A 24,908-nucleotide genomic window follows, 5' to 3' on the forward strand; every position below is an offset into this window, starting at 1 on the left:
AATGATGGCACAACTTTAAGAACTTCAACAATATCCAACCATTGTATAAATTGCTACCAATTGTCACAGAGTATCTTTTTTTTTTTTTTGGTCACAGGTTACGATTCACTCTAAAAATAGGTTTCTGCTGCTTTGAATCTTAATGAGTACACCTCCACAATCTTCATTCTTGATCATCTCCCAGGAGGATGTTCTTGGGTCCATCTTTCCACTTTCCCCAGTCACAGCAGAAGCTCTTGCTGCTTCAAGACCTTGAATTGTTGTTTGTGAGTTAGCTCTCACCCTGGCTCTTAATTGGTCTTTAAGATGGATTCTGACCTCCCCTGAGGCTCATTTTTGAATCCAGATTCCCCAGAACAAGATTTTTCAAACCACCACTGAATAGTTCTTTCCCCAGTGGAGGCTTGTAGGGCCAACTTGATGTTTCCACCTATCTCATTTGCAGTATGTCCTGGCTTGAAATCATATTAAAAGAAGTATCCATAATTCTTCTAAGGATACTATATTATTTATTTCTCTGGAAAACAATAACAAAACAACTCGATAATCAAAGGAAATTGAAGAGTGAAGAGCATAATACTGTTACAATTCTAAATAGCACAACTAGAAACATACTTCACTTCAACTCTACTAATTGCAGTCAATTTTCAACTGATCTAATATTAGCAATTTCATGTGGTACACTCCACAAGTCAATCAACAAATACTTACTGAGCATCTACTATATGCTAACATCTGTCTCCTATCTGTACAAACAGATATCTTGGAAAGACTGACTTGAAAATAGTAAAGTCACTAATTTCAAGGACCTTAGTGGGGAGAAATCTGGTGTCATACTCTATTATCTTTTAAAACATCCACTGAAATGTATGCTTTCTTCCATGTTATAGCTACATGGTTTTTTTAAACATATGTCAAATAGATCCTTGAAACATTTTTTGAACTGTTTAATGTAATATTGCCAAAGTTCAGCTCTGCAGTGTACATTTTTCAATGATTCTAACTTTTAAAAGTCAAAACTTGCCTACATTTGCTATATATTATTTTGAAGCTTCAAGAGGCTTTTATGTTTATGATTAACAACAACTAACATTTATTTGTATAGTACTTTCTAAAGCACCCCAATATACATTATTCTCATTTACGATAGCAAACAAAGACAATACAAAATTTGCACTGGTAATGAAGTAGAATATTAATAAAAACAGAAAGGTAAATAATCTTTTTGTATGTGCATTTAAAAAAATAATGTAAAACATTAAAATCCTTTGTCACTGAACCTCTGAAAGACACAGGAAAAAAAATCACTTTAATGCCTGTGATTAAGCATCACTGCCCACTGCAGGAGGACCAAAAGTTTCCCTCGTACGCATTAACTGGACATCTTTGTCAGCCATACAGGTATCACAGCCCCACACTGCTGATGCTTCTGCAGTTAGGAGGCCATAAGCTGTTTCAGTCATTCCAGTACAGATCCGATGAAACCATTTCTGACAAGAGGCTTCACATAAGATGGCATCCTGATCATCATTCACTTCATTTGTACAAATTCCACAAGGATACACTGGGTCAGAAGAAGAATGGCCATGACGGCTTGGGTGGAGAGAGGATTTATTGCTTTTTTCAGTGGTGCATGCATCTGGGGCACCTCTAGGTTGTCGTGGCTTATTCTGTGTCCCATTTGCATGGCTGTTATTTGTCGCTTCTGTGGTACTCGAACGGCTATTCTCTTGACTTACTGCATTGTTTCGATTAACATTTTTTAATTCAATATTACTCTGATTCACTGTGTCATCCATATTTAAGTGAGGTGGATGAGCAGAGGAATTTTGATTAGTGTTTTTGGTTGCTCCTTGACTAAAGTCTTGTTTCTGGGGTGGTGCTTTTGCTTGACCGAAAGTGTTTGGGGGAGGAATAAAAGAATGATTAGATTCTAATGGAGAAGTAAAATTTGAATTATTTCCAGGGACAAAGTTAGATGCCAAGTCAGGGTTAGATACTTGGTTAGCATTCTGTGGAGGAATCTGATTGAAGTTTTCAGCAGGATTTTGTCTAAAATGTTGATTAGGCATGTTAACATTCTGACTTAGTGCATTATTATAAGATGGATTTCCAAAGCTTGAATTATCATGTGGCCCAAAGTTAAAAGCATGAGGCCGATTAAAACCCATGCCCAAAGGATTCTGAGGAAATGGGTGTGGCTGATTCCTGAGTGAGTAAGGGCCACAGTATGGGGAAGACATTCTTGGAGGAACGTGAGGTGGCATTCTGAATGTGCTATAGCCTCCAAAGCCAGGATAACCAGGGCCAAGATATGGATTGGATGAAGGTAGTGGTTTATAGGAAATAGTATTATAGTTGTCATCAAATGGATTAGCAGCCACTAGATGGTCAGAGTTTGGATTCGGTGGTGGAGCATACTCAGACAATGGAGGAAAAGAAGGCCCCTGAAAAGAAAATGTAGAGTAAAATACATGTATTGATCAAAGAAGTCATTAAAATTGTTATCTTAACATGTAAGAACCTAGTTTTAATCAAATTTCTCTTGCTATGTGTTATGAAAATTTAATTCAGCTGACCTTTCAGTTCCAAATAATTTTCATATTTAATTATATTCAATGATTAAAATGTGTAGATTTCTTCCATTTAAGAAAGGAAATAAAGGATGCTTTTCTGAGCTCAAATTCATTGTTACTTCAAATATCAAAGGTTTTTAACCTTCAAAAGAAGCTTCATTACATAATTTACATTTAATATGCTTAACTTTAGTTCTAGAATGTTTCACTTAAAATTCTAACTAAAAGTACCTGTTACACCCTCCCCAATAACCATAAAATTAAGTAACAATAAACAGGATCTAAGTTTTTTTACTAGCTTAACTTCAGGGAGTAGCTATTAAAGTATTCCCCAAGCACTGTGCTCTTGGCCTCAGAATGGAAAAATAAACTTCCAGTCTTAGTCACACTGCAAGTTTAAGGGGTGGTGGCCAAAATGGAAAAAAATAATCCTTACATACATCATATTTACTTGCAGTCTTTAAAACAAAAAGAGTGCTTCAAATTTACAGAAGATAAAAACCAGAAAAGCCTGTTTTGATAACTATTTTTTCAACCACAAGTTATACATAAAAGTTGCTTCCCCATGACTGCTCAATAATACGTACATACTACTGAATTATTGTAATAGCTAAACATTACTTCAGGTTAAACCTGTGTCCATATATTTTAAATCTCTTAGTAGAACTACAGGCATATCTGCTGTTTAAGTTAGATTTAAGAATAAACATTTTAATTTGTCTGCCTACACTTCCTTCTTTCAGTATCCACTCCAGGCCTATAGGCCAACAATAATCATTGGTTACAGAGTTAAAAAAAATCACTGTAGAATTCACTTTTAGGTTATGAATGAGGGCAGGAAATAAACCCATGATCAAATTTAAATTTACCTTATTAGCCTGATCATATCAGTGGACAAAAACAGTTATTAAAGAAACTGTCAATTTACCTGTGTATTTGTCTTGCGTTTTTTCTTATCTGGGCTTCCTAGTTGTACACCTGGTCCTCCTAACCCATCCAGTCCACTATCACCACCTAAAAGAAAATAAAATCCAGATAACATTTCTACTTGTAACTGAAACTGTATATCTCTCATAGCAATATCTATCATAATTACCTGTTAATATGTGTTCTATTTTTGTTAGATAAAAGCAATACTAAGCTTTTTTTAAAAAAAATCTTTGTTTTTCAAAGTCTTCCCCATAATTTCAGTCAGAAACAGTCATTCATCTCTACTTCCATGGCATTTTTTATTACTCTTTCAGTGAGAAAGAAACTCTCTGTGCTGCCCTTGAAACTTTAGTCATCTGGTTTCCTATCCCTGAAGCAAACACTAGTTTCTGCTCTATCTTTCTAGATAATCTAGATAATTCTAAATAATCTAGATAAATCCCAATATAGTATCTTTTGTGGGGTGTACACACTATACACAATGCCACTGTACACTTGCTTTCTTCTTGGAAATCATTCCATATTATTAAATACAGAAATGCTCTATCCCCTAATAACTGAGTAGTATTTCACAGTATGATTATACATTCTATTTCATTAAACTAGCCCCCTCCCCATTGATGGATATTTAGATTGTCTCTAAACTTTGCTGTCTGCAATGAAAATCATGCATAAATGTCTTAAAATACACGTACAAATCATCCCTAGAACTGGAATTAAGACGCTAAAGGACTGTGGCCTTTTAACTCTTAAAGGTATTGATCAAGTACAATGCATGTGAGTATTATTCTCTCAACAGTATATGATCAAGGAAAAGCAAAACCTCGACTATGAATTAAAGAAGTTAAAAAAGTTTATTGACAGATTTTTTTTCCATTAGAAAAACACTTATTATGGAGGAGTCTGGATCTTTTATAAAAGTAGATAGAAGAATAAAGTTATGTACATACATATACAGATACACATTTGTAATAGGTTAATAAATAAGCAAGCTCAGTGCGTTGACAATTAAGAGGAGACTTGCTCACAAATATGGATTCTGAGAAAGGTGCATTTAAACTGAGACCTAAAGGAGGATAACAAATCTCTCCGTAAAGAGCATACGAAAGAGCCTCTAGGCAGAGAACAGCATGTGTCAAGATTCTTAAGTAGAAGGAAGCTTGATGTGTTTGGGAAATCTAAAAGATGCCAGTGTGTTAAGGGACTCTGGAGAATGCCACTAGAAAGGTTAGAGACAGGCAGGGTCCAGATCATTTTAGAGCACAATGGAGTGAATGCGTCCCACTAAAATTTTTATTTTGAAGCCCTAATGCACAATATTATGATATTTAGATGTAGGGCCCTTGGAAGGTAATGAAAGTTACATCCAGTATGAGAATCAGGCCCTTCTGATGGGATTACTGGCGTTAGGAGAAAGAAGAGTGTGCTCGCAGACCACCTATGAAGTACAAATACAGGAAAGCCAGGCAAGAACATGGGCAAGAAGGTGGGCATCTGCAAATCAGAAAGAGAGCACTCACCAGAAAGTAAACTGGCCAGCACCTTGATCTTGGACTTCCTAGCCTCCAGACTGTGAAAAAATTAATTTCTGTTCTTTAAGCCTCCCAGTCACTGATTTTTGTTCTTGCGGACCATGTAGACTAAGACACAGAACCTTGTAGCTTATGCTAAGGAATTTGAATTTTATCTGAAGAACAGTGGATGATCATTTAAAGGTTTTGAGTAGGAAACTGATGTGATTTATGTTTTTAAAAATATTGTATTAGCAATTGTGTTAAGAATGAATTAGAGATGGGTAGAAGCAGGGAGACCACTATTTTACAATAATAGTTCAGGAAAAGAAATGTTACTTAGCAAAAAAGAGAAATCAGTATGTTGGATGTAGTCCCCCACCTAGACAAAATGTGAAGCAGATTTCTCTAAGAGCTATTTATAAAAGTTTAAATACTGTGAAGGTGGAAAACTGACAAACTAACAAAATTCAGTAAGGATTCTGGATGTTAAATTAATATTTAAACAAAAAATTTTCTTATATACAAACTAAAACCAGTCAAAAGATAGAGTAGAAGAAAACTTTTCACTTATAGGAACAAAACTAAACTAAAATGGGAAGCAATAAATTTTAAAAATGCACAAGGTCAGTATGAATAAAAACTTTCAAAAGTCCTATATTGAGAGACATATAGGAAGACTTCTAAAAAGTGGAAAGGGTATTCCCTATTCTGGCTAGCCACCTAGAACAAAATAACATTGTTTTTTTTTTGTTGTTTGTTTTGTTTTTTAACCTCATTTATTATCCCAAACAGTCCTGCTGTGCTCTCCTCAGAGGCATTAAGTAGCCTAAGCAGTAACCCTATTCTCAGATATCTGAGCCTCCACTGCGCCCCTCATGTGAATTTATATATTCTACTAATTTCAACTTCTTTCCTTTGTCTCACAGGCTTAGGAATGGTAGCTGTTTCCCACAGTTGATACCTCTGTGAAAACTTTAGTATCCTATTTTGCTACTTCAGTTTAATGTCTGTTAATAATACCTTGTATTAAATTCTTTCTGTTAAAAATAACTGGTAGGGTTTTTATCTCTTGGCTAGACATGGGAACCTGTTATTACTACTAAGTTAGCATCATGCCAGATATCTAGCTTATTATCTACTTACATACTTTCCCTTCTGTGTATATAGAACAATAGTAATACCTTTACAAAGATAGGATATTATTTTTTAAATAAAAGTATTAAAATTTAACTTAATTAGAATTTAATAAAGGAAAAAAGAAGTGAAACTGAAGAGTGTATTAAGTGTTTCTTTACCATAAGAGAAGTTAAAAAATATTTTTTTTAATGTTTATTTACTTTTCAGAGAGAGCACAGTTGGGGAGGAGCAGAAAAAGTGGGAGACAGAGGATCCCAAGCTGGTTCCATGCTGACAGCCTGATGCAAGGCTTGAACCCATGAACTGTAAGATCATGGCCTGAAATGAAGACCCTTAATAGCCAACTGAGCCACCCAGACACTCCCCACCATAAAAGTTGTTGTTTTTTTTTTTGTTCTTGTTTTTTTGGTTTTTTTTTAGGGGCGTCTGGGTGGCTCGTTGGTTCTGCATCCAACTTTGGCTCAGGTCATGATCTCCCAGCTCGTGGGTTCAAGCCCTGTTCAAGCTCTGTGCTGACAGCCAGCTCAGAGCCTGGAGCCTGTTTCAGATTCTGTCTCTCTCTCTCTGACCCTCCCCTGCTCATGCTGTCTCTCTCTCTCAGAAATAAATAAAAAACATTAAAAAAAAAGTTTAAAAAAATTTTCACGTTTATTTTATTTTTGAGAGAGAGTGAGAGCGAGCACATGTGTGACCAGGGGAGGGCAGAGAGGGAGGGAGATACAGAATCTGAAGTAGGCTTCCGGCTATGAGCTGTCCACATAGAGTCTGATGCAGGACTCAAACTCATGAGCCATGAGATCATAACCAGAGCTTAAGTCTAACACTTAAGCAACTGAGCCACCCAGGTGCCCCTGCAATTCACGTTTCATCTAATTTTGTTGAATTATCATTCTGTCTTTGAGCTCTTGGTTTTTTTCATTTTTTGTTTTTATTAATGCCTAGCACTTGAAGTACATTTAAGATATTTCCTTCTGGGGGTGCCTGGGTGGCTCAGTCAGTTAAGGGTCCAACTTCGGCTCAGGTCATGATCTCACAGTTCATGGGTTTGAGCCCCATGTTGGGCTCTGTGCTGACAGCTCACTCAGAGCCTGGAGCCTGCTTCAGATTCTCTATCTCCCCCTCTCTCTGACCCTCCCCTGCTAATGCTGTCTCTCTCAGAAATAAATAAAACATTAAAAAAAAAGAGAGAGGGAGATTTACTTCTGTCTTTTAGGTTATAGGCCTTCATCTCCTACATGCTGTTTCTTCTTTCTTTTTTTTTTTTTGTTATTTCATTCATTTGCTGTAGTATATTTGCATAACTATGGGTTTTTTACGTTTATTATTTTCAGAGTGAGTGAGTGAGTGCATGCACAAGCAGGGGAGGGACAGAGACAGAGAATCCCAAGCAGATTCGGCACTATTGGTGTAAAGCCCAATGCAGGGCTCAAACTCATGAACTGTGAGATCATGACCTGAGCTGAAGTCAGATGCTTAACCAACTGAGCCACCCAGGAGCCTCTGCTTTTATTTTTATCTTACAATCCTGTCTAGATCTTTTACTTGCTCTGAATTTACATGGGTGACTTTCTGACTTTCTTCTATTCACATCTAAGATTTGTTGGTTATATGCTGTATATATTGAGATAATCATGTGATTTTTTTTCCCTTTAAATTATTTTACTGCTCAACTCAAGACTGGCATTCCTGAAATAAAACCAACTTACTTTTATATGAATGTTATCATTTCTATATGACTAGAAATACTAGTATCTCTTTAGAACGCTTGCCTATATTAGTAAGATTAACCTGTTCTGTTTCTTTGGAACATCCAGGTTCTTAATTCTGACTTTTTGTTAAGTGTACATCTACCTAGTTGTGGGGTTCAGTAACTCACTGACATGGGATGGTTTCCCTGTGTTCCTGACTCAGTTTGCACCCCTGGAGACTTCTGCCAGAGGTAGTCCTGTTTTGTTTTTTTGTTTTTTTTTAACTTGTTTTGTTTCACTCATTATTTCCTTACTGAAGATAATGAGAAGATAAGAGTACTCATTTAATTTGCTTCTCCTCAGACATGGGGTTATTAGGAAGAAGTCTCAAAATTCTGTAAATCATCAACAGCTTCCAAGGGCAGAGGTTGTCTTAGGAGCGAAAGATAGTACACTTGCGGCTGTTTCTACTTTAGGGCTACTATGAATAATGTTGCTGAATATTTATGCAAGTTTTGTTTTTTATATGAACATATGTTTTCAATTATCTTGGGTATATACCTGGTGACTGAATCACTGGGCAATATGGTATCTCTAAGTTTAATGTTTTGAGAACTGCCCAACTGTTTTCCATAGTGGCTGCACTATTATATACTCCCAGCTAAGTCTGAGGGTTCCAATTTCTTCACATCCTCCCCAACACTTATTTCCTATTTTTTTTTTAACATTTATTCATTTTTGAGAGAGACAGACTGCGAGTGGGGGAGGGGCAGAGAGAGAGGGAAATACACATTCCAAAGCAGGCTCCAGGCTCTGAGCTGTCAGCACAGAGCCCAATGCAGGGCTTGAACCCATGAGCGGTGAGATCATGACCTGAGCTCAAGTCAGATGCTTAACTGACTGAGCCACTCAGCCGCCCCTCTTACTTGTTTTTTAAATACTGCCATTCTAACAGGTATAAATTAGTAACTCATTATGGTTTTAATTTGCATTTTCATAATTACTAATGATGTTGACATCTTTTCATGTATTTACTGATCATTTATACATACATATCTCTTTTCTTTGAAAAAATGACTCATCCAATCATTTGCCTATATTTTAGTTAGGTTATCTTTTTTTTGTTGTTAAGTTGTAAGAATTTTTTTTATGTATTCTGGATACTAGACTCTATCAGTTATAATATTTGCAAATATTTTCTTCCAGTCTGTGGGCTGTCTTTTCACTTTTGATAGTGTCCTTTGACACACCTTTTTAATTTTGATAAACTCCAATTTATTTATTTTTCTTTTGATTGCTTAGATAAAACTAGATTTATATACTTCAAAGGTACTCATTTGCCTCCTTAAAATCTTATACACATACTGTCTTCCTTAGCAAACACAAAAGACAAAAATGAAAACTTGTGGTTCAAATAAAGGATTCCTATTTTTGAATTCTTTGATGTGGTAGTAATCCTATTTCATTAGATGGGGTAGTAAAGAAGTAATAATGAGATCCAGTCCACCCCTCAAAGTCATTGATTCAGAATCTGATAGTTCAGGAATGAATGACTCTACTACTAATTTATAACTATTCAGTAGCCTATATAAAATGACCCTGTTAACAAATTGTATTCACTTTTCCTTAACAGTATATCTGTTGACATGCAGAGCAGAGAAATGTATTGTTCTCAAATCTGAATACCTAGAAATTTTGATGACTTTGGAAGGGAAAAAGAATTCAGCAATGCTTTTAGAGCTCAAATAATAAAGTGGTTATATAAATAAACAAAGATACCAAACATCAAAATTCTGTACTTCTTAACATCTGTCATGGGTATTTCATTATAACAAAAATATAAATAGAAAAATTTAATTGCTAAATATAAAAAAATAAAAACAATTACTAATAAACTAATCTTTGATCTCCAATCTAGAATATATAAATTAGCACTCAGAGCATTAAGAATACTGAATAATTATAATGTTACAATTAAAATGCTATAATTTAAAGACAGACAAAATGTACTCTTAATGGTATTTGCCATCTTTGTTCACTTTCCAAAAACTTAGTAATAACTGGCTGTGTTCACAGTAAGGCAAGGCAAGGCTCTGACACTGGCCGTCATTTAAATAAACTTATTATTTTCAATTAATCTGTGAGTAAAATGACCTAAAATTCTTTTTAGAAACCAACTTCTATGACACAGTATAAATATCTCCCTCCATAAAGCAAATAGTTCTGACTCTTGTCCTTACCTAGGTCCTTCTTGCTGCTACCTATAATACTGATGGTTCTTCTCTAGGGGTAATCATTAATATTAGATCAGATTCATAGTAATCAGGGCTAATTAGAATGCAAGCTACCAAGAACTTCCATGATTCTCTTTAAAAATAAAGTGAAAGGTCAGAATCTAGGAAAGGGGAAAGTAGTGGTTATTAAGCTAGTCATTTAGGTTACCCTGAGAACTTTTGGTACCAAAGCTTCTCTCTAGCTGCTCTAAAAACCTGTTGCTGCTAACTCTGCAAGGTAAACCATGACTATTCAGTCAGGAGCTGAGAACTGTGGGTAGAGAACCAAGAAAATGGGAATTGCCAAAGCATATTATTAACACCGGCTACTGTGATACTTTTAATTTGTTAATACCCCAATTTCTTTATCTCATCTCTTTACCCTACCTGCCCAGTTACCTCTCAATGCACAAGGGGAACAGACTGTGGGAGGATGATCATAAAATAGAACAAGAAGCCTCTCTCATCTTAAGAAAACAAAGGAATTTTATCTCTCCAGATATCATCACATTATGCCACTTAATCTCAATTAAACAGAATACTTCTTTTATCTCTTTTTACCCTTTAACCTTTTTTTAGAGCTGGAAGTTGAAGTTATATGTCTCTTAATAGTCTTCTAGGTGAGTCTAACTTGTTAAACAGGTAATTTTTCCCATCTAAAGATTTTATAAATTAAAGATTTTTAAAAATGAAATCCATTTGTAACAGGAGATAAGCAATATGCCCCATAAAGAGTTCAAAGTAATGGTCATAAAAATGCTCACTGGACTAGAGAGAAGAGTGGAAGAACTCAGAGAGGACTTCAACAGAGATTGAAAAAACAAACAAACAAACAAACAAAAAAACAATCACAGTGGAAGACTACAAAAACTAGAAGGAATCAACAGTAGAGGATACAGAAGAAAGGATCAGTAATCTAGAAGACAGGGTAATGGAAAACACCCAAGATGCATAGCAAAAAGAAAAAAGAATTAAAAAAAAATGAAGATAGGCTAAAGGATCTCTTGCGGAACATCAAGTGAACAAACATTTGCATTAGAGGGGTCCCCAAAGGAGAAAAGAGAGAAAAAGGGCAGAAAGCTTATTTGAAGAAATAAGAGCTGAAAATTTCCCTAATCTGAGGAGAAGGAAATAGGCATCCACATTCACGAATGACACAGAGTCCTTAACAAGATGAACCCAAGGAGGTCCACATGACAACATATAATAATTAAAACGTCAAAGGTTAAAAGATAGAGAATTTTAAAAGCAGCAATAGAAATGAAAATAGTTACATACAAAGGAAATCCCACAAGCATCATCTGATTTTTCAGCAGAAATTTTGCAGGCCAGAAGAGAGAGGCATGATATATTCAAAGTGCTGAAGGGAAAAAACCTACAACCAAGAATACGCTAGCCAGCAAGATTGTCATTCAGAACTGAAGGAGAGACAAACAAAAATTAAAGGAGTTCATCACCCCTAAACAAGCCTTATGAGAAATGTTAAAGTAGCAAAATTAGTTTTATCTTAATTAGTTAAGAGAACTCACAAAATAACAAGATGCAAAATATGAAAACATATACATAAAATTGGGAGGGGAAGTAAACATAAAGTTCTTTTATAATGTGTTTGTACCTAACTGACCATCAACTTATGATACACTATTATTATATGCTTAGGATGTTATTTACAGACCTTATGGTCACCACAAACCAAAAATCTATAATAGATACACAAAAAGTAAAGAGAAAGAAAGCCAAATATAACACTGAAGAAAGTCCTCAATCACAAGAAAAGAGCAAGAAGGAGTAAAAAGAACTACAAAACAACCAGAAAACAATGAACAAAATGGCAGTAAGTATATACTTATCAAAAATACTTTATATGTAAATGGTCTAAACACTCCAACAAAAAGACACAGGATGGGGCGCCTGGGTGGCTTAGTTGGTTGAGCGTCCGACTTTCGCTTAGGTCGTGATCTCGTGGTTTGTGGGTTCGAGCCCCGCGTCGGGCTCTGTGCTGACTGCCAGCTCAGAGCCTGGAGCCTGTTTCAGTCTGTGACTCCCTCTGTCTCTGACCCTCCCCTGCTCACGCTGTCTCTCTCTGTCTCTCCTAGAAATAAATAAAACATTAAAAAACAAAACAAAACAAAAAAACCCCAAAAAGACACAGGGTAATGGAATGGATTTAAAAAACAAGAGCCTTATCTACGCTGCCTACAAGAGACTCACTTCAGACCTAAAAATACATATAGACTGAAAATGAAGGGATAGAAAAATAATATTCCATGCAAATGAAAGCAACAAACCAAAAAACAAAAAACAAAAAAACCCCCTAGACTTTAAAACAGACTGTAACAAAGAACAAAGAAGGGCATTACATAATGATAAAATGGTAAAACTGCATAATGAATAAATGATAATTGCAAATATCTTTGCACTCAATATTAGAGCAACTAAATCAGACAAATATTAAAAGGGAGAAACTGACAATAATATAATAATAGTAGGGGACTTTAATACCCCACTTATATATCAATGGATAGATCATCAAGGCAGAAAATTAGTAAGGAAATAGTGTCTCTGAACAATACATTAGACCAGATGGACTTAAAGATATATATAAAACATTCCATCCAAAATAACAGAACACACATTCTTTTCAGTGTACAAGGAACATTCACCAGAATAGGTCACATGTTAGGCCACAAACATGCCAAGTATCATTTACAACCACAATGGCATGAAATTAGATATCAATTACAAGAAAAAAACCTGGAAAATGCACAAACATGTGGAGGCTAAACAACATGCTACTAAACAACCAATGGGTCAATGAAGAAATTAAAGAGTAAATAAAAAATACATGGAGACAAATGAAAATTAAGACATAATGATCCAAAAGTTTGGGGACACAGCAATAGCAGTTTTAAGAAAGAAATTTATACGGATACAGACCTATCTCAAGAAATAAGAAAAATCTCAAATAAACAATCTAACCTAAAGAGACTAAAAAGAGAAGAACAAATCCCAAGCCTAATACAAGGAATAAAATAATAAAGATTAGAATGAAAATAAATGAAATGGAGACAACAACAACAAAGAAGGAAGATCAATGAAGCAAAGAGCTGATTCTTTGAAAACATAAAGCTCATAAAACTTCAGCTAAACACATAAAAAAAATAAAAACAAAAACAAACAAAAATCAAGAGAAGACTCAAACACAACCAATACCATAGAAATACAAGGAATTATAAGAGACTACTACAAAAATTTTATGCCAACAAGCTGGACAACCTAGAAGAAATGAATGTTTCCAGAAACATCCAATCTTCCAAAACTGAATCACAAAGACATAGAAAATCTGAAAACATACCAATTATTAGCAATGAAATTGAACTGGTAATCAAAAAACTCCCAAAACACAAAGACCAGGACCAGATGAATTCGAAGATGAATTCTACCAAATATTTATAGAAGAGTTAACACCTATTCTCCTCAAACTATTCCAAAATATAGAAAAAAGAAAGTTTCCAAATACATTCTAAAAGGTGAGCATCATCCTGATACTAACACCAAACACACTACTAAAGAAACCAAAATACAACTGTAGACCACTATCACCGATGAACACAGATGCAAAATATTAGCAAACTGCATTCAAATACATTAAAAGGATAATTTACCACCATCAACTGGGATTTGTTATGGGGATCCAAAGACAGTCCAACATCTGCAAAGCAATCAACATGGTACACCACACTAACAAAATGAAGGGTAAAAAAACATATGATCATCTCAATAGATGCAGAAACAGCATTTGACAAAATTCAACGTTGTAAAAACCTTCAACAAAGTGGGGAAACAAAGTAGAAGAAACATACCTCAACATAATAAAGACCACGTATAACAAACCCAAAGCTAACATCATACTCAAAGGTGAAAAACTGACAGCTTTTTCCCTAAGATCAGGAAAAAGACAAGGAAGTATACTTTCAGTGCTTTTATTCACCATAGTACTGGACATCCTAGCCATAGTAGTCAGACAAGAAAAAGAGATAAAGGCATCCAAACTGGTATGGAAGAAGTTAAATCATCACTCTTTGCAGAAAGCATGTGATACTACACACTGAAAACCTTAAGAGACTCCACCAAAAAACTATTAGAAGTAATAAATTAATTTGGTATTAAGTTGCAGGATACAAAATTAACATCTAGAAATCAGTTGTGTTCCCATACAATAATAACAAAGTAACAAAAAGAGAAATGAAGAAAACAATTCCATTTATAATCATACCAAAAATAGTAAAACACCAGGAATAGATTTAAGGAAGGAGGTGAAAGACCTTTACTCTGAAAACTATAAAACACTGTTGAAAAAAACTGAAGAAGACACAAACAAATGGAAAGATATTCCATGCTCATGGATGGAACGCTTAATATTGTTACAATGTCCATAGTGCCAAAGCCATTAACAGATTCAATGCAATCCCTATCAAAATGCCAAAGACATTTTTTAGAGAACTAAAACAAATATCCTAAAATTTGTACGGAATCACAAAAAGCCCCAAATAGCCAAGCAATCTTGAGTAAGAACAAAGCTGGAGACATCATAATCCCAGATTTCAAGTTATACCGCAATAGCTGTAGTAATCAAAACAATATGGTACTGGCACCAAAACAGATCAAAATAGATCAAAAGGTCAAAACGGAAAGAAATAAACCCATGTTAATATGGCCAATTAATCTATGCAAAGGAGACAAGAATACATAATGGCAAAAGATAGTCTCTTCAATAAATGGTCCTGGGAAAATTGGACAGCTACATGAAAAATAATGAAATGGGACCCGTTCTCATACTACACACAAAAACAAACTCAAAATGGATTAAAGACCTAAATATGAAGCCTCAAACTACAAAACTCCTAGAAGAAAACAGGCAGCAATTTCTCCGACATCAGCCACAGCAACATTTTTCTAGATAGGTCTCCTAAGGCAAGGGAAACAAAAGCAAGAATAAACTATTAGCACTACACCAAGAAAAAAAAAAAAGGTTCTGCACAGTGTAGGAAACCATCAACAAAAGGAAAACAAAACCTACTGAATGGGAAAAGATATATGTAGTGATATATCTCAGAAAGGGTTAATATCTAAAATATATAAAACACTTATACAACTCAACACTATGAAACCAAATAACCCAATTAAAAGATGGGGAGAATACAAAAATGTTTTATCAGAGGAGACATATAGATGGCCAACAGACCATAAAAAGATGCTCTACATCACTTATCATCAGGGAAATGCAAATCAAAACCCCAATGAGATATCACCTCACACCTGTCAGACTGGCTAATATCAAAGAGACAAGAAATTACAAGTATTAGCGAGGATGTGGAGAAAAAGGAATCTTGGGCTGTGCTGGTGGGAATGCAAATTGGTGCAGCTAACAGGGAAAACACTATGGATTTTTCTCGAAAATGTAAAAATAGAAATATCACAGGATTCAGTAATTCCACTACTTGATATTTACTCAAAACAAACAACACTAACTCAAAAAGATATATGTACACCTAGGTTTACTGCAGCATTATTTACAATAGCCAAGATATGAAAGCAACTTAAGCATCTACTGCTGGATGAATGGATAAATAAGACGGGATACAAACACACATGAGCGCACACAATGGAATATTACTCAGCCATAGAAAAGAACGAGAGCTTGGCATTTAGGACATCACATATGGACCTAGAGGGCTTTATGCTAAATGAAATAAGCCAGACAGAAAAAGGCAAATACCACATGATTTCATTTGTATGTGTAATTTAAGAAAACAAGCAAACAAAAAAAGCAGAAACAGACCCACAAATACGGAGAACAAACCAGTGGCTGGCAGAAGGGAGGGGGGTGGGGGAAAGGAATAGTAGATGAAGGTTGAGTGGGAGATACAGGCTTCCAGTTATGGAATGAATAAGGGGGATGAAAGTTACAGCATAGACAATACAGTCAAAAATACTGTAATAGCATTGTATGGTGACAGATGGTAGCTATACTTGTGGTGAACACAGAATAATGTATACAGTTGTCAAATCACTATGTTGTACACCTGAAACTAATCTAACACTGCACTTGTCAATTATACTTCAACTAAATAAATTTTAATATTTTATGTTTTCCTTCAAAAATAGATTTGCTTCAAGAGTAGTTCAAATAAGTATGCATTCTAGTGTATGTGTATATTGGGTTAAGTACACGTACTATGCTGAATAAATGACACAAACCAAGTCTATGTCTCTCCCAAAATTTACGTGTTGAAATCCTAATCCTCAGTTTGATGGTACTTGGAGGTGGGGCCTTTGGAAGGTGATTAGGTCATGAGGGCAGAACCTCTACCCTGTAGGATGAATTGAATTCATGCCCTTATAAAACAGACCTGAAAAAGCTCCTTTGGCCCTTACACATGTTACAACAGAATGAGAAGACTGCCCAGGAAGTAGGCCCTCACCGGACACAGAATCTGCTGGCACCCTGATCTTGTACTTTCTAGACTCTAGAATTGTGCCAAATAAATAGCTATTGTTTATAAGCCACCCAGTCTATGGTATTCTGTTACAGCAGACTGAACTAAGGCAGTGCTTAACACAATGCCTGGCACACAGTGGACCCTCAAAAGTAGTTTTCATTTTGCTTTATTTTTTTTTAAAGTTTATTTATTTGGGGGGGGGGAGTGGCAGGGAAAAGTTGAGAGAGAGAGAATCGTAAGCAGGCTCCGGGCCATCAACATGGAGCCTGATTTGGGGCTTATTCTATCATTTACTATGCATGTGAACATCTTAGCTAACAGCTTTACCTTCACCTGCAACATGTACTTCTGCAATACTGGTCTCTACCATGGAATGACAATATTAGGAATTAATATGTGAATATAGTATTTTAATACTCGTGCATTTGGTGAAATGGCCTTATATGACCGGAATGAAAGTGCCATTATACCCTTTGTGATGCGCAGACTCTAGATCAATCTGGGCATGTAATGAATATTAAATTCTGAAAACTCTCAACATCTGTAATTTAAGGTTTTAAATATTTGTGGTTCTTATATCAGCTGCTCTCCCCAAACTAATGATCTTTTTATTACTGAGGTGCATGAGGTTTAAAGTGGCTAACAAAGGTAAAGCTTAGAGGGTGGGTGAATGGCATTCATGTATGAAGCTGACTCTATACAATAATGCCACTAATAATAAACCTATTTTATTAACAAAGTCAACCAAATTTTTAAATAAAAAAATTTCAGGAAAAATGGAGAATAAAACTGCAAATATTCATAAAAATCATGTAATAAACAGTTTGTATATGTTCTTTTTGGCAAAACTGAAATCTCAGGGGTTTCTGATTTTATAATTTTTTTGGTTCAGTCTTCTCTGTAAAGGGAGAGAACCTTCATTTCTGTTGAGTTCATACCCTCTCCCAATCAAAACAAGAAAAAATATGCTTAAGTTTTTTACCTATTGATTAAATATACCTAAAAGTGAATGCTGATCATATTATTTGTATTTTAGAATGCATATTCTAGTGCTGATTTTAAAAGTAAACAGATAACTTAAAGTAAACCAGGAATGGTTCAAAATGCTTTATGTATGCTAACACATTTAATCCTTTAAACAACTCTATAAGTACCAGTATTATTCTCATTTTTCAGGAAACTGATGTACAGAGGCTAAATAACTTGCCAAGGACCACACAGTTAGTAAACAGGAGAAATGAGATAAGAAACCCAGCAGTCACGCTCCACAGGCAAATGATGTATTGTTTCTCAATATTGTTATTAGCATGTCTATAGAGACTGGGAATAGGAAAGGAGACCCAAAATTACTCCTGACCATGCGTTAGGGATACCTTGAAGGTAAAGATGACTTAGACCCCTTGAATTGCTTGGAATAAGAGTATTAAAGAGAGAATTATTTAATCTTCCCAAGAGGTAACTCCTGCACACCTCTGGGGAAAGCAAACTAGGAAGGCTAAATTAACTGAATTTATTGAAACCTCTTTGTTAACATTCATCAAATTAGATTTCAGAAACATCTGTTGAGTTTATTTAAGTGTAGAAATAAAAATAGTAATTCCTCCCTGTAAGGATCCCATAATCTAGAGAAAACAATTTTTCTTTCTTTTAAGCTCTTAAATTTAATGAGATAAATACTATGATACAGATGAGCACAGGATGTTGAGGGAATATAAGGAAATCCCGTCTAATAATGACTGAAGGAGGAGTATTAGGAAACACATCCTGGGAGGTTTCAACAGAACTAATGCCTTGAGGATGAGTATTCTACAAAAGGTGGGGAAAAGAGAGGGCAAGCCTAGCAGAGGGAACAGAACGTGCAAAGAAAGTTTTAAAGGCTCGAGAAACCATTATAACATCTCCAGACATGGAGCATAGGAGAGCGTTTCATGGAATACAAAGAATGGAGAAGTAAGGGGTAAGCCTGGACCAAATAAAAAAGGGCCAATACAAGAAGGTTGGATTTTTATCCAAAGACAATGGGGAAATAATAAAGAATTTTACAAAAAGAGTAACGTGAATTATGTTTTGGAGCACTACAGCAATGGAACACAGTGGCTAAGACTTTCAGTCCTAGAGCTCTAGCTTTGCCACTTACTAGCTGGTTAAATTTGAATGTGTTATTTAACCACGTGTTACTTAACCTTTCTGAGCACCAGTTCCTCAACTATGAATGATAATAACACCTAACCCAAAGAGTTATTGAAAGGATTAAGTAAGATGATCAACTTAAACCAGTTAACAAACTGCTTGGTAAATACTCAATAGATAGTAGTTATTTATCACCAGTGGTGGTGTGGAAAATGGATAAAGAAGGACAAAACAGGAGGCTAGGAAACCAGTGAGAGGGCGATTGTAATAATCAAAGAGATAAAATCTGGACTAAAAGGAGTGGTTGTAGAAAGGTCAAAGAGATGGTGGATTCAAAACATAGTCAGGAGACATATATTCTAGGACTTTGGGACAGTGCTGGGTGGGAGTGGGAGATAGGTTTGGGTCACTGGATAGTAGGGAATGTGGGAGAAAGAGCATTGTGGACATCCCACAGATAGATACCTTTCTGTATCTATTTATCTCCCTCTCATAAATCCACTCCTTTTATATTATGATGTTTCTCTTCTACCTCGCAGACTACTCCACGTTCTGCTTTTCAGGGTCTTCTTTTTCTCTTTTGTCTCCTAAATATTAGCATTCCCCAAGCTGCTTTCCTCAATGCTTTTCTTTTCTCACTTTTTACTCTCTCAGGTGAGGGCTCTACTCCCAAGGCATCAATTAGTATTCACTTGTTTACTGATAACTTCCAGATCTCTTATTTCTGGCTCAGACCACTTCCCTCACTTCTAAACCATGTATATCCATTGTGCACACTGAAACATCCCAGGGGCATACTCACTTTCCTGATAATCTGCCTGGCCCTTATATGTACCAATTAAAAAACAGAACAAGAACAAAACTGCCCCAAATCTTTCCTTTAGACTTTCACTGGCTCTTTCATATGCTTCTTCTCCAATCATAATCCAAACCTTGCATATATTCACTCAACGTGGCCTACGTTTTTTTTAGTAAAGTCTACTTTTGTACTTTTATGACATTTCTGTGCTATTATCCCAGGCTAAAACACATCCTAACCTCTCCAATGGCATTGCTAACTCTGGTTAAAAACATCTTCTCCAGAATGAATGCCTCAACTTCCTTCTTCTCTCTAGATTTGTTTTTCTTCATTTTTTTTTTTTCTGTAAGTCTCTTTATTTCAAATCCCGATGCTATTCCCCTACTCTCACCAGCAGAGATCTGACTTACAAGAAGGAAGTCTTGTCTGTCTCATCCCCAGCTTCCCAGACCATGGTACTTATTTAAAAACATGTACTGAATGCTGTATTAATTAATTGCCCTCTCTTCTACTGTTTTTCAGCTTCTTCTCTCTCCCTCTACATTGGGTTCATCTTTAAGTCTACAAATATGCTGAAGCCTTTTTTCAAGGGAAATAAAAAGACACTTTTCTCTCGACTTTCTCTAAGCTGTTGGCTGTCTTTCTGTTTACCACCTTTCTTAAGTCACATCTTTATCACTCTATTTTCATGACTTTTACATGTGGTTTTCTCCTGAAAGTGCCTTCTTAAAACCACTGCTGATTTTCTAGACCTTTTTCTAATCCCCCATCTACTTTGCTGCTCTTTCTACATCATTCCACAAGGGAACATTCACTGTTTCTTACAACTCTTCTCCAGGAGGCATTCCTTGATTTCCTTAAAGAAGACAGGTTTTATGTTCCCTTATTTCCTACAGATGATCATAGTACTTATGCTGTTCGTAACTGACTACTACTTGCCAGTACCCTGGACTAAAAATTTCCTGAAGACAGCATTACGCCTTCTTTATCAATATTCCCACTGTCTGGCACTATGATTGCTCAATAAATATTTCCTGAATAAATGAATGGATGTTGTGATCAGATCCACACCTAACAGTTTTAAGAACACTGGATAATGTGAGTGTTGGTTAAAAATAACATTCTAAAAGAAAAAGCCATGTAAAATAGTATGAGGGGCTATAGACGATCAGAAAGCAGCATAAAGATATGAGTTACTTCGTGTATTCACTCATTCATTTATTTGGTATTTACCAGGGAAAGCAATGAAGGGAGAAACAGAAAGATAACCAAGATATTGCACCTATCTTCATGGATCTTTTTTAATGTTTGTTTATTTTGTGAGAGAGAGAGAGAGAGAGAGCGAGCACGAGCAGGGGAGGAACAGAGAGAGAGGGAGACACAGAATCCGAAGCAGGCTCCAGGCTTTGAGCTCTCAGCACAGAGTCTGATGCGGGGCTTGAACCCACAAACTGTAAGATCGTGACGTGAGCCCAAGTTGGACACTTAACTGACTGAGCCACCCAGCCATTTATTTTTGAGAGTGAGCAAGCAGCATGGAGAGGCAGAGAGAGGGGGAAAGAGAGAGGCCCAAGCAAGGTTTGGGGCTCCATCCGAGGAACCAATTCCATCAAGCATGAGATGATGACCGGAGCCAAATTCAAGAGTTGGATGCTTAACCAAATGAGCCACCTGGGTGTCCCTCTTCATGGATCTTTCTTACAGTCAAGGGCTAAGGGTCTGGGGAAGGTAAGAACTGGTAGAAAATAGGATTAAGACACTTTGCCACTAAACAGCAATTCTGAATCTAGTATTAAACTATCAGGACAAGTTTGGAAACCACAAATCAGCTTTCTCTGGTACACTTACCTTTTCAATCTAGGTCTAACAGCAGCAGTTTTCAAACCTTAATGGGCATAAAGGAACACCAGGGGATCTTGTTAAAGATGTAGAAAAATCTCCCCGAAATCCTGATTCTGTGGGACCCAAAACCTACATTTTAAATAAGCATCCCAAGGGATATGATACTTTTGGTCTACAGAATATAGTACTATAAAGTCCTTAGTCATTTATGTTGTCATAATTTTGCCACATCGGAGTTCCATCTATAATATTATTTTCTTAATAATTTCTTCAAATTGAAACTCTGGTGGATGTATCTTAGCCTTATCCAAAACGAGGGTACTGTATCTCATATTTTTTATAATACACATGAAATAAATACATAACTATTTAAAAGTCTGTATACATGAATGGATGGGAACCAGTTTAAGAAGCACTGCTCACAGTTTATGTTCTGCAAAGACCACATCCTGCATGTAGTCTCAGGATATAAATTACAACAAAAAGTTTCAGGGCAGTGAAGTTCAGCAGAAACGTGCTTCAAAAGAGCTCATCTAGATATTCCGGTACCTTTTATAAACTAATCAAAAAATATTTTAAAAATTAATGTTATAGTCACTACAAAGTGACATAAAAATCCCACCTCATACTGACTTTTTATTTTAAAAAGTGCTTTCTCTTTTATTCGGGTACTTAACTTGCAGGATATTCTTGAGCTGACACCTGAGCCAACTCCCAACAGCCAAGGCACCAAACTTAAAAGCAGTAACTGCAACAAAATAAAGACAGATCTGCGCTCTTGACCCACAATAATATACTCATTTTATTTAAAATTATATTTGATTAAGACCAATAACTGAGTTTAAAGGTATAAACCTGAGAGCTCTCTTTTCCTTCAACTCCAAAGTAATGTATAATAATAGGTAAAATAATATGGTAAAAATATCAGAGGAAAAATTATATCTCAGAAAGGTCTATTCCTTAAAGTGTTTGGCAACTCAAAATAACAAACAAAAAATAGAGAGCTGAAAGAGAAAAACCTTCACCCAGTGAAAGATTGTGCTAAAACCAATATTCTGCTCTAAATTACGTTTTTGCTTAAAAGGCTAAGAAAATCAATCTCTACCTAAATATTCGAGGGATGTATTTTGGATACCACATTGGCCCTGTGTCACAATCCAATTCTGTGTGTTTAATCTCTAGTCACATGGAACAAAAACATAGATGAATGCCTGTGGTTCTTGATCTCTACAACACTTAAGTCAACTACAAAATTTACCTTATTACTTACAGATTTTTAAAGCACTTTAACCTGTTAGGATGAAAGGGCTATTGTAACAGCCTCCTAACTAGCAGTTCTCTACAGTCTATTCTCCAGAGAGCAGCCAGAGAAACCTGTTGAAAATAGAAGTCAGATCACTCTTCTCACCCTTTCTGCTCAGCTCATACTACTCTACTACTCTCCCTTTGCTCACTCTCTGCCAGTTACCATAACTTCTTTGCTGTTTCTTGAATACAGGAGGCAAATTCTAGACCCAGGGCCTTTGCACTTGCTGGAGACTGCTCTTCCCGCATATATCCACACGGCTCTGGTCTATCACTTCCTTTGGGTCCTGGTTCAAACATCATCTTCCACATGAGTCCTCTTACACATAATCAATACCTCTCCAACCTCAAATAGATTTCCTGCTTTACCTGCTTTGTTCTTCGCCAGAGCACTTACTATGTGACATTCTGTATCTTTTGTTTATCATCTGTTTACCCCACAAGAATATGAACTCCTGCTGGGTGAAGACTGTTTTTGCTTTGTTCACTGCTGTACCCCAGTGCCAAGAACAGTGCGTAGCTCACGGTACGTGTTCAATAAATATTTGCTTAATGAACAAACAGGGTTATTTCAACTTTGGGACTTTCAGCCTTAACCCTATTTTGAGCTAGAGATGAGAGCTGGAGGACATCCCCCAAATTTCCCTCCGGTATCTGGCGTCTGTGAACTTACACGCATTATCTTTTGTCTGGTACAGTGTTCCCTCCGATTTTTCTTAGATAGGCAGCACAAAATTTCCTAACTAGTGTGCAAGGAAGAAGCAAACCAATCACGTATAAAATTGATTTTAGGTGATTCGATTCTTATCCATAAGCCAATAAAGAAATGCCTTTGAAATTTATATAGTGTCTCCTCTCAAACCCAAGGAAAATAAGCTGTATATTTGTTGCCTTTGAGGGGTTGGAAGGGGGGCTGGGAGAGACGCGAAGGCCCGGTACACCTTCCTCAAAGCTTCAACTCTTGGGCAGTCCAACTTACTTTGCAGGGGGTGGGCATCGTTCGTGGTCTCTGCCAGGGGGTGTTTCTTTCTCACCCTTCGAGGTGCCTATTGTACTGTCTTGCGAATGGGCTGAGGTAGGAAAGCGGGGTACGGAAGGATGCTGAGTGCGGCTTGAACTGCCGCCTAACACAAAGTCGAGGAGGCGAGGGCTCCGCGCGGGTGTCTAGGGGCGAGCGGGCTCGGGGGCTGCGGTCCCGGAACCGCAGCCTCGGCCGCGGGGCGCAGGCGGGACGCCGGCTGCGCGGAGTTAGGCCCGGACAGAGCCCCGTGGCCTCCCAGCGGCCGGGCACGCGGCCCCCGCGCACCGCGCTCACCCCGATCCCCCCCAACCCCGCGCCCTTCCCGGTTACCTCGAACTCTCTTCAGCGAAATGGGATCCTTCTCCTGTTCTGCTGACATTACAGACCGCAAAGCATGACTCCCCCCCAGGCCGCGGGAATTCGGTCTCTTTGATGCTGCGGCGGCGGCTCCTCCTCCTCGCGGGGCCGCTGCGGCTGCGAGGCGAGCCTCCGAGCCGAGGCGCGGCCGAGGGCGGCGGGGACGCTGCCCGACTTTGCAAAGTTTGGGAGGAAGACGAGGCCTCGGGGCTGCCGGGCGGCGTGCGGGGGCTGGCGGGGCTCAGCGGCGGCGGCCGAGAGCGCGGCCTGGGGGCGGCCCCCCGCCCGGGGCCGGCATGTGCGGAGGACGAGTGCGCCGCCGCCGCCGCCTCCTCCCACTCCTTCTTCTTCGCCGCCGCCGCCGCCGCCGCCTCGGGAGCCGCTGACAGGGGAGGCAGGAGGCGGGCGGCCCGGCCCTGGCGGCGCACTCACAGCGCCCTCTGAGGAGGAGGTCTGCGCTCTCGCCGCTCCCGAGTCGCAGACACAAAAGCCCCCAGCCTGGAGCCGCCTGCAAAACCCGCTGTGGGGCGGGCGAGGGACGTGGCGCGGCCCCGCGACTTCCCCGCCCTGAGCTCCCCAGCCCCGCGCGGGGACGGACTTCGGGGGGCGGGGGCCGCTGCCTGGTCCCGCGGCGCCTACCGCCGCCGCCGCCGCCGCCGCCGCCGCCGCCGCCGCCGCCTCGCGCTCCGCCTCGGCCCAGCCCCCACGGCCCGCGCGCGCCTCTCGCTCCGCGCCGGGACTCGCGGCCCCGCGGTCCTCGCAGCCGGGGCGGGCAGTCGCGCGCCGAGGGGCCGCCCCGCCCAGCCCCGCGCCCGGCCTCCCCTGCCGCCCGC

General features: G+C 38.0%; 1 protein-coding gene across 1 annotated transcript; it reads right to left on the reverse strand.

Moving 5' to 3' along the window:
* Positions 1 to 1,172: 1,172 nt before the first annotated feature.
* PYGO1 (pygopus family PHD finger 1) lies at positions 1,173 to 24,331 on the reverse strand. Its single transcript, XM_039216583.1, has 3 exons — positions 24,049 to 24,331; positions 3,505 to 3,590; positions 1,173 to 2,447 (listed from the first exon to the last, which is right to left on the reverse strand). The coding sequence occupies exons 1-3, from the start codon at positions 24,095 to 24,097 to the stop codon at positions 1,323 to 1,325; spliced, it is 1,260 nt and encodes a 419-aa protein (XP_039072514.1). The 5' UTR covers positions 24,098 to 24,331; the 3' UTR covers positions 1,173 to 1,322.
* Between the last annotated feature and the right edge of the window lie 577 nt (positions 24,332 to 24,908).

This window comes from Hyaena hyaena, unplaced genomic scaffold, assembly GCF_003009895.1.
Source record: "Hyaena hyaena isolate Hyena2069 unplaced genomic scaffold, ASM300989v1 scaffold_645, whole genome shotgun sequence".
In the NCBI taxonomy this organism is placed as follows: domain Eukaryota; kingdom Metazoa; phylum Chordata; class Mammalia; order Carnivora; family Hyaenidae; genus Hyaena; species Hyaena hyaena.